This window comes from Hemitrygon akajei, chromosome 20 (genome assembly GCF_048418815.1).
Source record: "Hemitrygon akajei chromosome 20, sHemAka1.3, whole genome shotgun sequence".
Lineage (NCBI taxonomy): Eukaryota > Metazoa > Chordata > Chondrichthyes > Myliobatiformes > Dasyatidae > Hemitrygon > Hemitrygon akajei.
This window is the reverse complement of record NC_133143.1, coordinates 72,178,868-72,202,260: the sequence shown is the minus strand read 5'-3', so window position 1 is coordinate 72,202,260 and position 23,393 is coordinate 72,178,868. Positions and strand designations below refer to the sequence as shown.

Here is a 23,393-nt window from a genome sequence, read left to right as displayed (position 1 = left end):
CTGTACACATCAGACTTCCAATATAACTCGGAGTCCTGCCATGTGCAGAAGTTCGCTGATGACACGGCCATAGTGGGGTGTGTCAGGAATGGACAGGAGGAGTATAGGAAACTGATACAGGACTTTGTGATATGGTGCAACTCAAACTACCTGCGTCTCAATGTCACCAAGACCAAGGAGATGGTGGTGGACTTTAGGAGATCTAGGCCTCATATGGAGCCAGTGATCATTAATGGAGAATGTGTGGAGCAGGTTAAGACCTACAAGTATCTGGGAGTACAGTTAGACGAGAAGCTAGACTGGACTGCCAACACAGATGCCTTGTGCAGGAAGGCACAGAGTCGACTGTACTTCCTTAGAAGGTTGGCGTCATTCAATGTCTGCAGTGAGATGCTGAAGATGTTCTATAGGTCAGTTGTTGAGAGCGCCCTCTTCTTTGTGGTGGCGTGTTGGGGAGGAAGCATTAAGAAGAAGGACGCCTCACGTCTTAATAAGCTGGTAAGGAAGGCGGGCTCTGTCGTGGGCAAAGTACTGGAGAGTTTAACATCGGTAGCTGAGCGAAGGGCACTGAGTAGGCTACGGTCAATTATGGAAAACCCTGAACATCCTCTACATAGCACCATCCAGAGACAGAGAAGCAGTTTCAGCGACAGGTTACTGTCGATGCAATGCTCCTCAGACAGGATGAAGAGGTCAATACTCCCCAATGCCATTAGGCTTTACAATTCAACTGCCAGGACTTAAGAACTTTTTTTTAAAGCTATTACTAATGCTTTTTGAGTTAGTGATTTAGATGTATATCATATTATTACTGAGTTAAGTATTGTATGTAATGAGTTTTTGCTACAAGAAGTGTATGGGACATTGGGAAAAAAAAATGTTGAATTTCCCCATGGGGATGAATAAAGTATCTATCTATCTATCTATTTGGAATGATTGTTCATGTTTTAAAAAAACTTGCAGAAGACTGAAGTTTTTTTTAAATATATGTATGTGCGATAGTAAGATTTCATTAAAAATACTAAATTCCAAGCTCATGGCAAATAGGTCACAAGGAGAAATAATTAATCTTCTTATATTAGCAGTTGAAATGCACTATAAATGCAATTTATGAAATTGTGCAAGAGTAAAGTTTTCAAAATAACTTTCCACATTTCTTTCACATGCCTGACAAGGCATGCAAATGTGATTTTTCTCTACTCAACATTTAGGTGACTGAAAAAAGTGTCATTTTCTTTAATACTTGCAAAACACAGATAGGAGTTAAATTCTTTTATTTCATACTGAGGCATTTGACAAGTGGGGCTGCATTGGGGGCACAGTATTCAGATGAACAAAAAGTGAGCCAAATTAATTTTTGCTGGTATCACTTCCACTTACAGAACTATTGTCAACTAAATGCCAGTTAATCCAAAATTACCAAGTGTCATTTATTTGAAAGTGAAAATTAATGTGATCTATCTTAGTAACAATCTCACAATAATCCAGAAAATTAATGATACATCAGCAGCAGATCAGGCAATGTAAATGCAGCATGAAACAAAACCATGTAAAATCAATTTATCAAACATTACTTGCAAGAAAAACAACACAATTGGGCTCTGACCTTTCAGCCTCATGTCAATTCATTTAAGCTATTAAACGACCTTCTGTAGTTCAGTAATTTTATGTAAGAAAAACACTTGCTAACTCTACATGGAGAAGTCACTCTGCCAAAAGAATGAGAATTAATCCATTTTGCTAAAGCTACAACATAACTTTTCAGAACTTTTCATTAGTAATGAATATATGTAGGCAAAAAAAAACACACCAGACCATTTTTTAAATTGTCTAATCTGTACAAAAAAATGATCTTTGGGAACAATTAACCTATCCTATGCAGAAATGCCTCTAACTCAAATGTATCTAAGAGGTAGATCAAAAATTGGTGAAGTAAATAGTTTTGCCAAGTTGTGCCCCTCTACTCCAGTGCAGCATGATTCCGATCATCTCATGCACAAAAATAAATCAAACAAAAAACGTTCAGAGGTAATAGCATGGTTCTGCTCAGACCACACAAACACACAGCAGTGTTTATGCACTTAATATGCACTGCCTTCATTTAAAGCACTGAGGTAGATGGAAATTGGGTTTGCTCAGGAAACTGACTGGAGCATTTTAATGTTACCACAAGTTATTTTAGCTTATTCTGTTCAGACTATACATACTGGGAGGGTGAGCAAGGTATTTTCTGGCTTTAACATATTATTGCTATACTGTGTGTTTATAGAATGTGCATAAACCCTGCTGTATTTTGATTAAGCACAGGAAAGAGTTGAAACTGATCTTCTCCATGGCTTAGTGTAGTCCACTACAGCAGCTGCATATGTAAACTATCATTTAACAACTTCAGAATGATCAAACATTTGACTTTTTTTCTCTCCCCATTATGGTGATTTAAATGTGTGGTTCAATAAATTCAGAGTGCACTGTAGCAAAGTGTACCCACGCAGATCCAACAGTTCTACCAGTAAGTGAAGATGAAGCTTGCTCTTTGAACAGAATGGCCAAGTCCAAGTAGACTGTGTCAATATGCATCAAGATGCAGTGATGGTCAAAGGCACCAAGGGTCCATGCATTTAAAATTACCCAGTTATACTAAAAGCTAATCCATTGTTCAGACTCTTTCCCCAACCCCTTGCCATCACTTCCTTGTTTTGTTCCCAAAAGTACCATCAATCAAAAAATAGGAAATTAGCAGTTTCATCCTATCTTAAAAAGAAAAAAAAAAATGGCATTGCTGCTATTAGTATATATTGGCATTATTCGGCGTCTCAAACATTCACAGAATTTTGATCAAATGATGGTGTTGTGGACCTCAGGAAAACTGAGGCTAATATCATTTATCAAATACTCCCATCAGCCTGCAGCTAGAAGCAACACATGGACATCAGGGTTTCTGTGCTGCTCCTGGCGTTTAGCTGATCAAATTTTACTTTTTTATTAAAAAAATAAAATGCTTGACTATTACTTTTATAAAGTATACAAAATAAGCAGAAAAAAGGAACAATTGAGGTACTAAATGCCTGAGGTAGTTTAGTAAAATGCATAATCAATTCATGCCCTGGCCAACACCATTCAACACTTCCCTTAGGTTCTAATGGCAGTGTTCTAGTAATCTTTGTAAAATAATCCAATTTTAAAAAAACAATTTCGCATGGTGGGACAGATGCCTTAATCTTGCCAATTCCCTTAAACCCCCTCCCCCACAAAAACTCCAGGATTTTAGACGATTGGAACTATAAGAGCAATGCCTTTTTGTAAATGATGAAAATTAGAAGAGAAAGCTTCATTAAACCCAACAGATTCAAACGTTTTGGGAAAGCTAACAAGGCAATATTAAGGTTTGAAATTAGAACAAAAGAAGGGAAGTGAAAGGGCCTTATTTAAAGCTGGGTTTCATAAGGTTTCTTCTTGAACGCCTAGAGAATACATTCACACAAAGACAGAATTCATAGGTCGCCTGGTCCTTGATAAATGTGACTGGGGAAGGTGTAACATATGCTTCTTTTATCAGCAACAGGTTTAACCGGCTGTGATTCCACAGTCTGTCTCTCTTTGGTCTGGCATCTGTCTCTGTGCTAGGTTGGAAATCCTGAACTGTTCACTTTCTCCGTGGTTGGGGCTGTCCACTCTGCGCAAGTTTCTGCTGCTGTTGTCTTTTTACTTGGGACAAAATTTCTTGAATTTTTCGCTGTGCAAGCTACAGGTGAGAAGAGATATCACATGAGTAAACTTGGCAAAGGGATTCCTTTAATCCAAGTACAATATGGAGATTGAATTTTCTCTCTCCAAAGAATGGCTAAAATGAAAAGGTCAACATCAAATACTAAATGTTTACTGTGAACGTAAAAGCTAATAAAGCAATCTGGTCCTTGTATCTATAATTTTATAGAGCTTTTAGCACTTCCCTACACAAAAAACAAGATGCTTTAGACTGAAACACAAATCTCTTAGTTCTGCATGTAATAAAAATCATATAACAGAATAAGTCCATCCTAGTAACACCAACTCTTGTAACTAACCAATTAGTGCCAACCCAAATATCTCCACCATAGTATTGAGGTTTCCAACTCAAAGTATTTATCCAATTTTCTTTTGAAAATTATTAACTTCTGTGCCATAACCCTTGAAGGCAGTGCTTTTCAGATCAAAATCTCAGCTCGTGTTTACTAATTATGCATCTTCTGCTCTCTAATCTTCTTCCCAGTGAACATTATTTCTTATTTACTCAAACTCTGATGCCCCCCTCAAATTTTCCTTCTTCAGCTTCCTTAGCCTCTCCACAAAGTCACTGATACTGATAATAATCTGTTAAAAACACACAACTTTTTAGTTTCCTATCCTCTAATATCTATGAACTAAACTTTTGCAGAAATTTTTAAAATGAGAAACGCAAATGAAGTCCTAAAATCTGAATAAGAGTAGCTGACCAAATGCCTGAATTTCAAAAAATTTTGCAGAACACAAGGAAATATCAGAAGGTGGACACCAAACACCTCAAGGCGCTGACTCCTGCTCCTCTTCCCATGGGTGCACATTCCCCAAGGGAGGGCCACAATGCCACAAGTTTCACAGTTCCAATAACCAGGAAAATTAGTGAAAGTAGGAGACTGAGCACAATGTCAGGACATAAAGATCGAAGAGCAAACATATATGATCAAATATGACAGAGTCGGTTATGCTTTGGGTTGATGCTTTGCTGCTGCATGTATGTGGGAGGGGGCTTTGGCATTCTAGTGTTTTTACTGTCATGCATTCTTTTTCCGTGGATGTCTGCGAAGAGCAAGAATTTCAGCTTGTATATTGTATACATTCTCTGATATTAAATGGAACTATTAAACTACCTTTGGTAAAACACCCTAGTTCAGGACTGGGTGATGGTGGTGTCCCAGCTCAGCCCAATATGTTACTTATGTTGACTTGTGCCATTTTCAATCACCATGTGCAGGTTGATGGGTGTAGACAGTTTAAATAGTTTGGCATGGACTAGATGGACCAAAGGGCCTGTTTCCATGTTTTACTTTTCTATGACTCTATGATCTTTCCCTGAACAATAACCATGTGTGCACAATGCAACAACCCTTTCACTGCAGCTTCTCTGTAAATGGCTTTGCATTACATTGAGAATGTGAAGTAAAGGCAATTGGACTTGGGTTTTAATTTCAGAGGCAAACACGAGGAAATCTGCAGATGCTGGAAACTCAAGCAACACACACAAAATGCTGGTGGAACGCAACAGGCCAGGCAACATTTGTAGGGAGAAGCGCTGTCGACGTTTCGGGCCGAGACCCTTCGTCAGGACTGTCAAGGTCTCGGCCCGAAACGTTGACAGCGCTTCTCCCTATAAATGCTGCCTGGCCTGCTGCGTTCCACCAGCATTGTGTGTGTGTGTTGCTTGGGTTTTAATTTGTTGTTTTCACAGATCCCAGGAAGATGTGATATTTTACAACTTGAGAGAACATCACTGTGCAGCACAACATGAAGGGCCAAAGGGCCTGCACTGTGCTGTAATGTTCTGTGTTCTATAACAATATAATTAAAACAGAAATGAGGTCCTGAAACACCTTTGGGAAGGCAGCCATGAGAGCAAATGTAACGAGCAAGGAAAATAAGGTAAAAAGCTAGCTTCCCATAGAACATGGGAGGAACACATCTCACATATTGATGCTTCCAGAAGAGGAGCAATGAGTCACATTACAGCTGGCAACAACCATTCGATTCTTCCCACATTCCTATCCATTCTCCCAATTCCACCACTCATCTGTAAACTAGGAGCAATTTCTGGAGTGCTCAATTAACCTGCCAACAAACACATGTTTGAAGTGTGCAAGGAAACTTGCCTGGTTTTAGGGCAAACATGTCAACTACACACAGATAGCACAAGAGGTCAGGACTTCTCCAGATCACTTAAGCCAAGAGGCAACACAAACAAGAAAAAATCTGCAGATGCTCGAAATCCAAGTAACACACCAAATGTTAGAGGAACTCAGTGGGCCAGGCAACATCTGTGGAAAAGAGTAAACAGTTGACTTTTCGCGCCGAGACCCTTCATCAGGACTGGAGAAAAAAGATGAGAGGTCAGAGTAAGAAGGTGGGGTGAGAGGAGGAAGAAATACAAGGTAGTAGGCGATAGATGAAACCGGTGGGGCGTGGGGGGATGAATTAAGGAGCTGGCTAGTCAATTGGTGAAAGAGATTAAGGGCTGGAGAAGGGGGACTCTGATAGGAGAGGACTGAAGGCCATTGAAGAAAGGGAGTGGGGAGGAGCACTGGGGGTGGTGATGGGCAGGTAAGGAGATGATATGAGAGAGCGAAATGGGAATGGGGAAAATAGTGAAGGAGGGGCACCGTTACCGGAAGTTCAAGAAAACGATGTTCATGCCATCAGGTTGGAGGCTACCCAGATGGAATACAAGGTGTTGCTCCTCCAACCCAAGTGTGGCCTCATCACGGATGTTGAGGAGGTCATGGGCTGACATATTGGAATGGGAAGTAGAATTAAAATGGGTGGCCACTAGGAGATCCCATGTTTTCTGGCAGAGTTTTTGGCGAAGCGTTCTCCCAGTCTGCGTTGGGTCTCACTGATAAATAGGAGGTCACACCGGATGCAGTAGATGACCCCAAAAGACTCTCAGGTGAAGCGTCGCCTCACCTGGAAGGACTGTTTGGGGCCCTGAATGGTAGTGAGGGAGGAGATGTAAGGGCAGGTGTAGTGCCAGGAGGGAGATCAGTGGACAAACATGCTGAGGATGTGGAGGGAGGGAGACAAATGGACAAGGAGTTACGTTGGGAATGATCCCTGTGGAAAGGAGAAATTTGAAGAGGAAAAGATGTGCTTGGTGCTGGAACCCCATTGGAGATGGCGGAAGTTACGGAGAATTATGTGCTGGACATGAAGGCTGGTGGGGTGGTAGGTGAGGACAAGAGGACCCTATCCCTGCTGTGGTGGCAAGAGGATGGGGTGAGGGCAGACGCGTGCAGAATTCTGAAATTAATTTGTAATCAACCTTGTGGCAAAGCTGAGGGTTTCTTACTTCGGTCACATGCTGAAGTTGGGATATATCCACTTGGAAATCAAATTTGTATCTGTAATCACCAATGGTCAAAGAAATGATCTAACAGATAAAATATTGAACAGAGAGCAATATATCCCAGCAGAGCCATCAACTACTACAGCGGCATGCAAAAGTTTGGGCACCCCTGGTCAAAATTTCTGTTACTGTGAATAGTTAAACGAGTAAAAGATTACCTGATTTCCAAAAGGCATGAAGTTAAAGATGACATATTTCTTTAATATTTTAAGATTACTTTTTATTTCCATCTTTTACAGTTTCAAATTAACAAAAAAGGAAAAGGGCCCCAAGCAAAAGTTTGGGGACCCTACACGGTCAGTACTTAGTAACACCCCCTTTGGCAAGTATCACAGCTCGTAAACGCTTTCTGTAGCCAGCTAAGAGTCTTTTAATTCTTGTTTGGGGGATTTTCGCCCATTCTTCCTTGCAAAAGGCTTCTAGTTCTGTGAGATTCTTGGGCCGTCTTTCATGCACTGCTCTTTTGAGGTCTATCCACAGATTTTCGATGATGTTTAGGGTCAGGGGACTGTGAGGGCCATGGCAAAATTCTCAGCTTGCGCCTCTTGAGGTAGTCCATTGTGGATTTTGAGGTGTGTTTAGGATCATTATCCTGTTGTAGAAGTCATCCTCTTTTCATCTTCAGTTTTTTTTAAACAGACGGTGTGATGTTTGCTTCCAGATTTTGCTGGTATTTAATTGAATTCATTCTTCCCTCTACCAGTGAAATGTTCCCCATGCCACTGGCTGCAACACAAGCCCAAAGCATGATCGATCCACCCCTGTGCCTAACAGTTGGAGAGGTGTTCTTTTCATGAAATTCTGCACCATTTTTTCTCCAAACATACCTTTGCTCATTGCGGCCAAAAAGTTCTATTTTAACTTCATCAGTCCACAGGACTTGTTTCCAAAATGCATCAGGCTTGTTTAGATGTACCTTTGCAAACTTCTGATGCTGAATTTTGTGGTGAGGACGCAGGAAAGGTTTTCTTCTGATGACTCTTCCATGAAGGTCATATTTGTGCAGGTGTCGCTGCACAGTAGAACAGTGGACCACCACTCCAGAGTCTGCTAAATCTTCCTGAAGGTCTTTTGTAGTCTAACGGGGGTTTTGATTTGCCTTTCTAGCAATTCTACGAGCAGTTCTCTCGGAAAGTTTTCTTGGTCTTCCAGACCTCAACTTGACCTCCACCGTTCCTGTTAACTGCCATTTCTTAATTACATTACGAACTGAGGAAACGGCTACCTGAAAATGCTTTGCTATCTTCTTATAACCTTCTCCTGCTTTGTGGGCATCATTTATTTTAATTTTGAGAGTGCTAGGCAGCTGCTGATTGTTGGGACAAGGTTTGAGGAGACAGGGTATTTATAAAGCTTTGAAATTTGCATCACCTGGCCTTTCCTAATGATAACTGTGAACAAGCCATAGCCCTGACAAGCTAATTAAGGTCTGAGACCTTGGTAAAAGTTATCTGAGAGCTCAAATCTCTTGGGGTGCTCAAACTTTTGCATGGTGCTCCTTTCCTTTTTTCTCTCAGTCTAAAATTGTACAGAACAAAAATAATACACTAATCTTGCTTAAAATGTTGAAAAGAATGTTTCATCTTTAACTTTATGACTTTTGGAGATCAGTTCATCTTCTACTCACTTAACTATTCACAGTAACAGAAATTTTGACCAGGGGTGCCCAAACTTCTGCATGCCACTGTATGTTATACCCCTTGTGAAAATACAAATCAAGAAATTAATCATGGAAATAAAAATTTTACCTGACTTGCAAAGAAATGACCAGTTATTTTTACAATGACCTGATCATTTTCATCTGGCATTTGATCCCGAGGAACGACCACTTCTGCACTTGTCAGATTCTGCAGTTCATTTACCTTTCAAAAACACAGAAAACTTTACTCCCACTTATTCATTCCTGACCCAACTTTAAAAATACTAGATTAGTTCAGTTTTTAAAGCACATTGAAGCTTTGTGGCTGGCTCAGCTCGGCATGACAATATTTAAGTTGTGCCCTTACCCAAAGTGTTGAGCTAGATAATGTTTATAGATAAAATAACTTAAAATTTAATGTAGCAGCTTGATTTACAGGATTTGAATACAAGTGGCTTTAAACATCAGAAATAGAAGACAAATTGTTATGTAATTACTCAACTGTCACAAGACCATTGAATATTGAAAGATTATGAACAGAATGTCATCACAGCTGAAAAGTTTGGAATTAGCACCATAACTGGAACCAGAAACAGAATTAAAGAAACTTAAGAGGATGACGGTTTTTAAAAATTATCTGCAGATCTCCTTAAGGACTCCAAATGAAGGATCACCAACAAGTACTGTAAACAACTCTAGGCCTTCTAATGAGGAGATGAGGGAGAAGGCAAGGAACAGTATTTGAAATGAAACATTTAAAGTAAAAATTGCACAATTACAGACAATACATGAACAAAAGAAGAAAGGAAAAGCTTCCAAATATAAATTTAAGCAGAAAAAAAAACAAGTGGAGAACACCAATTTTGCAAAGTGGCAAAGAGAACTCAGACTACAAACAAATTATCTTGAATGCTGAAGCTAACGTTTCACTCTATTTCAAGACATGCGACAATAACAAATCAATTACCAATGTGTTAGAATCTTCTGAAAGATTAGATAACAAAGCAATGAGGCAGAGATGGTATGAGATTGTGCCAAAAATTAACAGCCATTCTGTTCAGAAGTGCCAGTGTAGCTGCAGTGCCAACATCAACACACACTTCATGTGCACACTGGTACACCTGGACTTACCAATAGGCCCAGGATTTTTTAATATACAGAAGTATGGGGTCAACTCATCTCACATGACCCCCATTACTTGACAGGGTTGCAAATCTTCAATAAAATGGAACCGGCAGTAATGTACTTTCTGATACATTCAGTGGCCACTTTAATACTGACACCTGTTCGATATTGCAATTATCTAATTAGAGAATCATATGGCAGCAACTTAATGCATAAAAGCATGTGGACATGGTCAATACGTTCAACTGTTGTTCAGACCAAACATCAGAGTGGGGAAGAAATGTGATGCGAGTGACTTTGACCATGGAATGAATGGTAGATAGGGTTATTTGAGCATCACAGAAACTGCTGATCTTCTTCAGTCTCTGGTTTACACAGAATGGTGCAAAACAAAGAAAAACATCCAGCAAGCAGCAATTCTGCGGGCAAAGACACCTTGTTAATGAGAGAGGTCAGAGAATGGCCAAACTGACAGGAAGGTGACAATAACTTAAATAACCACATGTTACAATTGTAGCGTTCAGAAGAACACCAACATGTACTCAGCGGCCACTATTAGGTACACAAGGTGCCTAATAAAGTGGCCACTAAGTATGCATTAAAATTTACACAAGTTTTTTTTTAATCCAACATAAATGCAATAATTTATTATCTTGACACTAAGACAGTGGAAAAGGCCTTTTGACGTCATTAATTGTCAGGAGGGCTTGAAGAGGAAACAACTTGGGAAAGAGGAATTCAGTTTGGGCTTCTTGTCTACAGCCCTGGCAGACCATTAGGTGCCGTCATCAATCAGGGATCCTTCGACTGCTGTTCAAGCTGACCCAATAAAATCAATAATATTCAGCAGAGATTTCTAACGGGAGAGGGGGGTATGGAGAAATGTGACAAGCTGGGAGTTGTGTTTTTGATATCTGCAGATGATAAAAAAAATTTGTAATGACATGAAACAGATCATATGGTCCCATCTAAGTTTGCAAAGTGAGTGGGTAAATGATGCATCCTGATTTATGTTGAAGGCCACAAGGTGAATTTACATTACAGCCCAAACACACACACAGTAATAGCCCAGCACTCACCGTTTTACCTCCTTTCCCAATAACTCTACCAGCAGCATGGGATGGCACTTTAATATGGGTCTCTAATTTCACCTCTTCTTTGGGTCCGAAGAAGTTCTCTTCTTTGAGTTTACTATAGATTCTTCCTTGTGCCTAAATAACAAAACACATGGTAGAAGTGCCCATCCAAAATCTGAGCTTGCTTTCTTACTCTAACAGCTAAATAACTTTACTGAAAACTGAGGCTGGATGCAGGTATTATTCTATCAGTCCCCAATTCAATATGCCCAGATTTAGCACAATGACGAGAACTTTAGGTCTCATTTCAAATTTAATGCAGGCCTGAATTTGTAGAAAACGTCATTTGTAGTACTGTTGCAACCTTTACTGTTGCACAATTTTCAGGAAAATAAAGGTCACCCAAAGGTCATTCTGGTGTCCCAATCAGTGGTGGAAGCACCACACAGCCAGGAGGTTTCAGCAGGTTGGCAACACTTGTTTAAAAGGAGAGCTTCACGGGTGTTCAGTGTCATTCCGGCGGCCCAATCAGTGGCGGGAGTAGCGCACAGAGGAGTAAATAAAAGTACAGAAGGGACAAGCGGAGTGGCCATTGTTGAACCTGAACCCGAGGGGGAGCCAATATTCTCATGGGCTGGTTTGTTAGAGCTGCTGGGGAGGGTTTAAACTAACTCGGCAGGGCGATGCCAACCAGAGCGAAGTGACTCTAGATAGGACAGATGGTAAAAAACAAAGATAGCATGCAGTCAAACTGTCAGGAAAGGCAGGCAGATGAGAGGACAAAATTGCAGCAGGCAGGGATGCAGAATCAAAAAGGGGAGCAAATACAGTACTCAAAGTTTTATATCTCAATGCATGGAGTTTAAGAACTAAGGTGGATGACCTTGTTGCACTGTTACAGATTGTGGGTGTAACGTGGCCAAAACTGAAGCGTGACTGAAGGACGGTTCTAGTTGGGAGCTGAACATCCAAGGATACACACTGTATCCGAAGGATAGGAAGGTAGGCAGAGGGGATGACGTGGATCTGCTGGTAAAGATTGGCTCCAAATCTTTAGAAAGATGTGACATAGGATCGGAAGATGAGTTGTGGGTTCAGTTAAGAATCTACAAGGATAAAAGGACCCTGATGGCAGTTATGTATAGGCCTCCCAACAGTGGCGGGGATGTGGACCACAGGTTACAATGGGAAATAGAAAGGTGTGCCAAAAGGGCAATGTTATGATTGTCATGGGAAATTTTAACATGCAGGTAGATTGGGAAAATCAGTTAGTTAAAGAGTGTCTATGAATGGCTTTTAAAAGCCTACAGAAAGTAACTAAAATAATCATTAGGAGGGAGTAGATGAAATATGAAAGCAAGCTAACAAACATTATCAAGGACGATAGAAAAAGGTGTTTTCAAATATATAAAAAGTAAAAGATGAAAGTGGATATAGGACTGCTAGAAAATAAGGCCAGAGAATCCCTTGATACCGTAGTCCAAATCATTGACATACATCGTAAAATGTAACAGTCCCAATACTGACCCCAGTGTAACTCCACTGGTAACCGGCAGCCAGCCAGAATAGGATCCCTTTATTTCCACTGTTTTCTGCCGACCAGCCAATGCTCCACCCACGCTACTAACTTCCCTGTAATTCTATAGGCTCTTATCTTGCTAAGCAGCCTCATGTGTGGCACCTTGTCAAAGGCTTTCTGAAAATCCAAGTACACAATGTCTATTGTATCTCCTTTGTCTACCCTGCTTGTAACTTACTCAACGAATTGCAGTAGGTTAGTCAGGCAGGATCCTCCTTTCAGGAAACCATGCTGGCTTTGGCCTATCTTGCTATGTGCCTCCAGGTACTCAGTAATCTCATCCCTAACAATCGATTCCAACAACTTCCCATCCACTGATGTCAGACTAAAAGGTCTATAAGTTTCCTTTCTGCTGCCTCCCATCCTTCTTAAATAGCAGAGTAACATCTGCAATTTTCCAGTCATCCGGTACAATGCCAGAATCTATTGATTATTGAAAGATCAGCGTTAACACCTCTGCAATCTCTCCAGCTACTTCCTTCAGAACCCAAGGGTGCATTCCATCAGATCCAGGAGATTTATCCACCCTCAGACCATTAAGCTTCCTGAGCACCTTCCAGCACAGCCGATCCCCAAGTGGGCTCAACAAGCTTTTCTAAAGCGCTATCCCTCAGACATTCTACAAATTCTCTCTCTTGAGGTCCAGTACTGACCTGGTTTCCCCAATCCACTTCCATGTTAAAATCCCCAATGATTATCATAACATTGCCCTTCTGACACACCTTTTCTATCTCCTGCTGTAATTTGTAATCCACATCCCGCCTGCTGTTTGGAGGCCTGTATACAACGGCCATTAGGGTCCTTTTATCCTTACCATTTCTTAACTCAACCCATAGAGACTCTACACCTTCTAATCCTACGTCATCTCTTTCCAATGATTGAAATATTATTTCATACACAGAGCCACACCACCCCCTCTGCCAACTAATCTATCTTTCTGATACGCCATATATCCTTGGATGTTCAGCTCCCAATGGCAGCCATCGTTTAGCCAAGTTTCAGAGATGGCCGGAACATCACATAAACATAGAAAACCTACAGCACAGTACAGGCCCTTCAGCCCACAAAGTTGTGCTGAACATGTCCCTACCTTAGAAATTACTAGGGTTACCCATAGCCCTCTATTTTTCTAAGCTCCATGTACCTATCCAGGAGTTTCTTGAAAGACCCTATTGTATCCGCCTCCACCACCGTTGCTGGCAGCCCATTCCACGCACTCACCACTCTCTGCATAAAAAACCTACCCCTGACATCTCCTGACCTACTCCCAAGCACCTTAAACCTGTGCCTTCTTGTGGCAGGCATTTCAGCCCTGGGAAAAAGCCTCTGACTATCCACACGATCAATGCCTCTCATCATCTTATACATACTTGCCAATCTGCAGCTGAATTTCAAGATCATACATTTTACTTCTTATGCCAGGTTCATTCAAATACAACACTCTCAGTCCAGTATTTATTGCTTTCTGTTTTAACTGCAATATGCCTCTATTGCCCTGTAACTCATCACATTGGCTGTAATTATGCCTCATCTCCTGCCTGTCCTTTCTATAATCTCTGTTGCACACCATCTTTGATTTATTTCTGTTTTCCCTTTCCTCAGCCTTATCACTTCTGTTCCCAGCCCCCTGCCAAATCAGTTTAAAACCTCCCTAACAGCTCTATTAAATGAGCCTGCTAGGATATTGGACCCTTTGGGTTCAGGTGTAACCTGTCCTTTATGTACAGGTCATATCTCTCCCAAGAAGAGGCCCCAGTGATCCAGGAATCTGAAGCCCTGCCCCCTTCACCAGTCTCTCAACCACACATTAATACGTCTGATCATGCTGTACTTGCACTCACTAGCACATGGCACAGGCAGCAATCCTGAGACTACTACCCTACAGGTCCTGCTTTTAAGCTTTCTACCCAACTCCCTGAATTCTCTCTTCAGAACCTCCTCCCTTTTTCTACCTACGTCATTGGTACCAACGTGTACCAAGACTGGCTGTCCACCCTCTCTCTTCAAAATACTCTGCACCTGATCCGAGACATCCTGTACCCTGGCACCTGGGAGGCAGCACACCATGCGGGTATCTCTATCAGGCTAACAGAACCTCCTGTCTGTTCCTCTCACTGTGGAATCCCCTATGACTATGGCATTCCTCTTCTTCTTTCCCTTCTGCACCATGGAACCAGGCTCAATGCCAGAGACCCGATCAGTGTGGTCATCCTCTGTCAGGTTATCTCCCTCAACTGTATCTAAAACTAGATAACAACTACTGAGGGGGATATCCACAGGGTGCTCTCTACCATCTGAGCTCTTTCCCTTGCTACCCTGACTGTCACCCACTTATCGGACACCTGCAGCCTCGGGGTGACTAATTCCCTGTAACTCCTGTTCACTTTCCCTAATAAGCTGTAGGTCATCAAGCTGCAGCTCCAGTGTTACCACAAGTAGCTTTGGAGGCCAGGTTGTTGGGTATAATTAAGGCAGAGATTGATAGGATCTTGATTGGACACGGCATCAAAGGTTACAAGGATAAGGCCAGGGAGTGAGACTGAGGAGGGAAAGAAAGATCAGCCTTGATTGAATGGCAATGGGCCAATTGGCCTAATTCTGCTCCTATGTCTTATGATCAATAAATGCTATTAGATGCACCAGGTTATGACTGGCTGAGATTTCACCACCGTAGGGTGGCATTCAGGGAATAAAACTGAACAGCGATTTGTCATTAACATTAACCCCTTCCCCCCAGATAAAATCAGTGGTGAGTTGAAGGGTGCTAAATTAACACCACAAACTGCCACAGCTAATTTGAGCATTTGATAATGACTCCAGAACAACTTAGATGACTGTAGTATTCAAATGGACAGCAATTTATATAAACAATAACACTTACATTAATTTATTTCAAAGGCATAATCCAATATGAGATGGATTCTTGACCTCACCGTTATGATTTTGCACCTGATTGTCTGGTCTGTACTTTATTACTGTAACTTTATTCTGCATTCTGTTGTTTTACCTTGTTCTACCTCAGTGCACTGTGGCAATGATCCAATATGTATGAACAGCGTACAAGTTTTTTCCACTCTATCGTCAATGATTAGTCTTTAGTTTATGCACAAATAATAGATTTGAAGATGTGTGGCTTGGGACTAGAGGCAGTTCAGAAGTTGTGCAGGAAGAAACCTTACTTCATGCCAATTTACACAATTTCTGTGATCATTCACCTTAAATTGAGCTTCAGGCTGCCCTGTAATAATCACCATCCGTTGTTTCGCATCAGGACCTTCTGCAGGAGCGATCTGCAATACAACATGCATCAGTACCAGAAGTTCCTTGTAAGGGAAGAATGGTGGTGTACAGAACTATAACAGCAAGCATTTCATTGCAACTCTGTATACCATGAGCTCATACACATCACAATTAAACCTTAATCCTTAATTTCACCATATCAACTTTCTGCGACACAATCCAAACCCAAGATGATTCACTAAAATGATATCAAACAACACAAAATCCAGAAAATAATTTATATAATTGACCAAATGTTGGGGTAAAGAATCAGCTGAGGAATATGCTGAAAGGTGAAATGGTTTCCATACTGACGACCTGGGTGGCTAAGGCAGGACCATCAGTAAATTCAAAAGGATCTGCATGATCACGGAGCTGGGGGAGATTACAAGAGATCCAAGAATCAGAAACTTGAGTTATTATACTTGCTGTATACCTCAAAATTCATTGCTTTGCAGTAGCAGTACAATGCAAAACCAAATTATAGATTACTAAAATAAAACCAATAGCAAGGCTAAAAAGCTTAATTGTGGTTTCATTAGACCATAGAACCTACTTCCAGCTGATGTCAGAGTCTCTCACATGCCTTCTGGGAAACTCTAGCTGAGATTTCATGTCAGCTTTTCTTTTTGCCACTCTCCCATAAAGCAGTGACTGGTGAAGCACCCAGGCAACAGATGTATGTGTAGTCTCTCCCATCTCAGCCACTGAAGCTTGTAACTCCTTCAGAGTTGTCATAGGTCTCTTGGTGATTTCCCTCACTAGTCCCCTTCTTGCATGGTCTCCCAGTTTTTAAGGACAGTCTACTCTTGGCAAATCTACAGCTGTGCCATATTCTTTCCATTTCTAGATGACTGACTTAACTGTATTCCAAAGGACATTCAGTGACTTGAAAATTTGCTTGTATCCATCTATTGGCTTGTGCTTTTCAATAACCTTTTTACAGAGTTGCTTGGAGAGTTCGTGTCCACATGGTGCAGTTTTTGCCAGGATACTGACTCACCAGTAGTTGGACCTTCCAAATACAGGTGTATTTCACTACAATAAATTGAAGCACCTTGACTGCACACAGATCTCCGAAACCAAATCTCCAATTAACTAATTATGTGACTTCTGAAACCAACTGGCTGATGCGAACTCACAGCCAGAAAGTTACAGCTCAGAAACAGGCGATTCGGCCCATCTAGTCTGTGCCAAACCATTTGGATAAACGGGGCAGCACTGTAAGGATTATGTTTTTGATTTCTCAAGTACCTTCAAAACCATGCAGCCCTCATTGCTGAGGGGAGAAGCTCTGTTCAGTACAGATTGGCACCTCCATTGTATTCTGGATAATGGACTACCTGACCGGCAGACCACAGTTTGTGCGGCTTCAGAGCTTGTGTCAGATATGGCTATAAGCAGCACTGGGGCCCCACAGGGAACTGTATCGGCTCCCTTCCTGTTTACCCTGTATACCTCAGACTTCAGACACAACAGAGCCATGTCATCTGCAGAAATTCTCTGACAACTCATCAATAGTTGAGGGTGAGAGGGTGAATATAGGGACCTGGTGCAGGAAGTTATCAAATGGTGCACAAGCTAAATCATCTGCAGAACAGGAAGGGAGCAGTTACTCTACTGGGGGTATTCTATAGGCCCCCGGTAGCAGCAGAGATACCGAGGAGCAGATTGGGAGGCAGATTTTGGAAAAGGTGCAAAAATAACAGGGTTGTTATCATGGATGACTTCAACTTCCCTAATATTGATTGACACTTGTTTAGTTCCAAGGGTTTAGATGGGGCAGAGTTTGTTAAGTGTGTCCAGGATGGATTCCTGTCACAGTATGTTGACAGGCTGACTAGAGGGAATGCCATACTAGATCTAGTATTAGGTAACGAACCGGGTCAGGTCACAGATCTGTCAGTGGGTAAGCATCTGGGGGACAATGACCACCGCTCCCTGACCTTTAGCATTATCATGGAAAAGGATAGAATCAGAAAGGACAGGAAAAATTTTAATTCGCGAAGGGCAAATTACAAGGCTATAAGGCTAGAACTTGTGGGTGTGAATTGGGATGATGTTTTTGCAGGGAAATGTACTATGGACATGTGGTCAGTGTTTAAGGATCTCTTGCAGGATGTTAGGGATAAATTTGTCCCAGTGAGGAAGATAAAGAATGGTAGGGTGACAAGTGAAGTGGAAAATCTAGTCAGGTGGAAGAAGACAGCATACATGAGGTTTAGGAAGCAAGGATCAGATGGGTCTATTGATGAATATAGGGTAGCAAGAAAGGAGAAGAAGGGGCTGAGAAGAGCAAGAAGGGGGCATGAGAAGGCCTTGGTGAGTAGGGTAAAGGAAAACCCCAAGGCATTCTTCAATTATGTGAAGAACAAAAGGATGACAGGAGTGAAGGTAGGACCGATTAGAGATAAAAGTGGGAAGATGTGCCTGGAGGCTGAAGAAGTGAGCGAGGTCCTCAATGAATACTTCTGTAAAGGGGGTATCTTCTTTTTCTTTGTTACTGTGTATGTTAATCGAAAATGGCTTCTTTGTTTTGTTAAAAGTAGGAATGCTTCTTTGTTGCGAGAGTGCTGGAAGCTTGTTTGGGTTAAAATTTACTGATTAACGAGAATTGTATTCCTTTGTTAACCAATTGGGATTAATGTTGTTCTTTCTTCTGAGTCTGTAAGCTATTGTTGGCGGGCTTTTGGGGAGTCGGCGCGAGGGGGGGAGAGAGAGAGGACGCGATGCTGTAAGCTGGGCGAGGAACGGACCCCAAGCAGGGGTCCAAGGCCAGGAGGTACCCTGAGGAGAGGAGACGAGGATAGATGTGCTTGGTTGACCACTTCGGGTGGTCCAGAGCTGTGAGTCGAGGAGTTCGGAGGGGATTGAATGGAGGCCAGAAGACTTCAGTAATTGAACTCCAACGGTTGTGCACGAAGTGGTTTGGACTTTGATAAGTTTGGCGCCTTTTCTTTATTTTTTTTCCTTCATATATACTGTATCGTTATTAATCACTTAGTTATAGTAACCTTTATAAATTGTACTCATTTAAATCGCATATGGTGTACTGTCTGTTTATGGGCGAGGCGGGGACATCACACAGCATCCACACCAGCTGATTACCCAGTTTGGCGGGGCCGAAGGCTGCTCCCCCTAGACGAGAACGAGCTGAGCGAGCCTGAGGCGACCCAGGGGGTTACACTTCTCTTTGGTATTCACCAATGAAAGGGAACTTGATGACGGTGAGGACAATATAAGTGAGGTTGATGTCCTGGAGCATGTTGATATTAAGGGAGAGGAGGTGTTGGAGTTGTTAAAATACATTAGGACGGATAAGTCCCCGGGGCCTGACAGAATATTCCCCAGGCTGCTCCACGAGGCAAAGGAAGAGACTGCTGAACCTCTGGCTAGGATCTTTATGTCCTCGTTGTCCACGGGAATGGTACCGGAGGATTGGAGGGAGGCGAATGTTGTCCCCTTGTTCAAAAAAGGTAGTAGGGATAGTCTGGGTAATTATAGACCAGTGAGCCTTACGTCTGTGGTGGGAAAGCTGTTGGAAAAGATTCTTAGAGATAGGATCTATGGGCATTTAGAGAATCATGGTCTGATCAGGGACAGTCAGCATGGCTTTGTGAAGGGCAGATCGTGCCTAACAAGCCTGATAGAATTCTTTGAGGTGGTGACCAGGCATATAGATGAGGGTAGTGCAGTGGATGTGATCTACATGGACTTTAGAAAGGAATTTGACAAGGTTCCACATGGTATGCTTATTCAGAAAGTCAGAAGGCATGGGATCCAGGGAAGTTTGGCCAGGTGGATTCAGAATTGGCTTGCCTGCAGAAGGCAGATGGTTGTGGTGGAGGGAGTACATTCAGATTGGAGGGTTGTGACTAGTGGTGTCCCACAAGGATCTGTTCTGGGACCTCTACTTTTTGTGATTTTTATTAACGACCTGGATGTGGGGGTAGAAGGGTGGGTTGGCAAGTTTGCAGACAACACAAAGGTTGGTGGTGTTGTAGATAGTGTAGAGGATTGTTGAGAATTGCAGAGACACACTGATAGGATGCAGAAGTGGGCTGAGAAGTGGCAGATGGAGTTCAACCTGGAGAAGTGGGAGGTGGTACACTTTGTAAGGACAAACTCCAAGGCAGAGTACAAAGTAAATGACAGGATACTTGGTAGTGTGGAGGAGCAGAGGGATCTGGGGGTACATGTCCACAGATCCCTGAAAGTTGCCTCACAGGTAGATAGGATAGTTAAGAAAGCTTATGGGATGTTAGCTTTCATAAATCGAGGGATAGAGATTAAGAGACACGATGTAATGATGCAGCTCTATAAAACTCTAGTTAGGCCACACTTGGAGTACTATGTCCAGTTCTGGTCACCTCAGTATAGGAAGGATGTGGAAGCATTGGAAAGTGTACAGAGGAGATTTACCAGGATGCTGCCTGGTTTAGAGAATATGGATTATGATCAGAGATTAAGGGAGCTCGGGTTTTACTCTTTGGAGAGGAGGAGGATGAGAGGAGAAATGATCGAGGTGTACAAGATATTAAGAGGAATAGACAGAGTGGACAGCCAGCACCTCTTCCCCAGGGCACCACTGCTCAGTACAAGAGGACATGGCTTTAAGGTAAGGGGAGGGAAATTCAAGGGGGATATTAGAGGAAGGTTTTTCACTCAGAGAGTGGTTGGTGTGTGGAATGCACTGCCTGAGTCAGTGGTGGAGGCAGATACACTAGTGAAGTTTAAGAGACTACTAGACAGGTATTTGGAGGAATTTAAGGTGGGGGGGGGGGGTTATATGGGAGGCAGGGTTTGAGGATCAGCACAACATTGTGGGCCAAAGGGCCTGTAATGTACTGTACTATTCTATGTTCAATATCAGTAAGACAAAGGAGATGGTGATGGACTTTAGGAAGACTAAGCCTGTATTGTTCCCTGTTACTCTTGATGGTGAGGACATGGATGTGGTGAGGATCTACAAGTACTTGGGGGTGCACCTACATGACAGATGAGTGGAGCTCCAACACTGAGACTGTGTACAAGAAGAGCTAGAGTCATCTCCACTTCCTGAGGAGATTGAGGTCCTTTGGAGTATGCCGGCCTCTCCTTCACATGTTCTACTAATCTATTGTTGCCAGTACAATCTTCTATGCAGTAGCGTGCTGGGGCAATGGCATCAACACAGGTGATGCCAACAAGCTGAATAAACAGTTTAGAAAGGCTGGCTCTGTTATAGGAGTCAAACTGGACACACTGGAGGCTGTGTTAAAACGAAGGACCCTACAGAAAATCCTGGCAATTCTGGACAATGTTTCTCTTCCTCTGCATGCCACCTTGGCTGAACAAAGAAGCAATTTCAGTAACAGACTAAGACAACTGCGCTGCTCCAAAGAGCACTCTATGAGGTCATTCTTACCCTCAGCCATTATGCTCTATAATGAGTCAATTTAGACCCGGTGAAGTACTGACCCCACTCCTGTTAAGAAATTTTGAGGTAACTTCCCCACCCCCCCCCCCCATTCTTTCATTCTTCTCTTCTAATATTTGCATATTTGTATGTCTGTGCACTTCTAATGCTACTGTGACACTGCAATTTCCTTTGGAATCAATGAAGTATCTTTCTATCTGTCATGCCGAAAACAATGGAACTCCAGAATATTGAGCTGCTAGTCTTGCACTTCCTGAAATCAAGTCTCAATAATGGCTACAATATCATAATTTCAGGTGTGGATCCATGCCCTGAGCTCATCTACATTTCTTGATACTGTAATTCAATTTTTATTATGTATTGCATAGTACTGCTGCCACACAACAAATTTCACAACATATGCCAGTGATATTAAACCATGCCAATGATATTAAACCTGAGTCTGATTCTGAGATGGTGGTTAGTGAAGAGCCTGTGCCATCTGAGAACAGAGTGAGGGGCAGGAGGGACATAGTGCTGGTTACATCATGGAACGTTCAGCCAGAGACTCATTCCACCGAGATGCAACACTGAGTTCCTGCCTGTGGCCATCAAACTTTACAAATCCTCCCTCAGAGTGTCAGACACCCTGAGCCAATAGGCTGGTCCTGGACTTATTTCCACTTGGAATAATTTACTTATTATTATTTAATTATTTATGGTTTTATATTGCTATATTTCTACACTATTCTTGGTTGGTGCGACTGTAACAAAACCCAATTTCCCTCGGGATTAATAAAGTATGTCTGTCTGAATGGGTGGGGGCAGAAGGGACCTACCGCAGGTTGTATCAGAGAACGGAGAGAGGGGCCAGGAAGAATCTACCGCAAGTTACATCAGGAAACAGTGAGGGGCAGCAGGGACCTACTGCAGGTTACATCAGGGAATGGAGTTGAGGACAGGAGGGACTTACTGCAGGTTACAATATAAACTCAATATTGGAATAGTCAAGTCTAGCAGTAGTTGATATTTGGGCAATGGTGGAATATCTCATTAGAGGGAGTGTCAATAATCCAACATTGTGTTTTCACATGACAACTTTAAGGGCAAGAAAACAGATCGGAACTGATGAGGACAGAACAGAGCCTTGTAGATCCAAGAGGTAATGATGCAAGTGAAGGTAGGGTTCACAGCCAATTTCACAAGTGGTCCAGTTGTCATTGTGATTCATAGACCCAGGCAGTTTACCAGCAGGCTATACAATTCCCCAGCAACGAAACAGTTTGATATTTGGTCCCTCAAATTGAATCTGATAAAATGTACAAAATGTTGATTCCTGAACTAACCACAATCCATTGATCAGCTACCTACATGTTGTTATTGCAGCTTCATTTCCATGCATGCTGAAAACCAGGGGATCTGCTCAAATATGTGGTTTAAATGAAATGTACTCATTTCAACATACCCAACAGCTTAAATTTGCCTCTATTGGAAATCAATGTGAATCTCCTTCTCACAAAGCATGACCACACGATAAAAACATTATAAGAGCAAATGATCAACACCTTACCCAGCAACACAAATCATTTAGATAGGTGGTTAAAGAAAAATTTACAAGGCTTAGTGTTTCGGCTGAAAACTGAGCTGTCAAATGAAGAAAATTATCGATGCATAGGGACATTTAACGCATCACTAAAGTCATTCAATACTGCTAATTTATCAGCAACATTTGAAAGTATGGAAGTCACAATGCAACATACTGGCACAGACTGTAACTAAACTAAATGTTGGGTTTCCATGCTAATGAGTTGTTTAATTCTACATTCCAAAATCTCTGCAATTTGTTTTACTGAACAGCTCAAACAGCAACGTTACTGCAAACTTCAACATAATTTCAGTTACCTTAATGGAGGCAGCTGCATAACGGGACAGTTGTTTGATGTGTTGTCCTTTCTTGCCAATAATTGCACCTACAGCCAGGGCAGGGATGAACACATGAACGGTCTCTGATTCTGACTGTTGCTGCAATGAACACAGAGTCATTTCATACTTGCATTAATGCATAATTAAACAGCTTCAGATTCATAAGCAACATTTATACAAGAAAAACATTTGCACACAATTCCATGTACAAGAACCAACTTCACTTGCAATCTTATGCAATT

The 23,393-nt window shown here is 42.0% G+C and overlaps 1 protein-coding gene across 1 annotated transcript in view; it reads right to left on the bottom strand.

Moving 5' to 3' along the window:
* Positions 1-1,257: 1,257 nt before the first annotated feature.
* The window catches only part of igf2bp3 (insulin-like growth factor 2 mRNA binding protein 3), a 178,033-nt gene continuing 155,897 nt past the window's right edge, over positions 1,258-23,393 (bottom strand). Inside the window, exons 11-15 of the mRNA XM_073024617.1 lie at positions 23,131-23,250; positions 15,767-15,841; positions 10,976-11,107; positions 8,881-8,994; positions 1,258-3,742 (exon numbers count right to left, since the gene is read on the bottom strand). Coding sequence (XP_072880718.1) covers positions 3,644-3,742; positions 8,881-8,994; positions 10,976-11,107; positions 15,767-15,841; positions 23,131-23,250 — 540 coding nt within the window. The 3' untranslated portion in view covers positions 1,258-3,643. The remainder of the gene's footprint in view (positions 3,743-8,880; positions 8,995-10,975; positions 11,108-15,766; positions 15,842-23,130; positions 23,251-23,393) is intronic.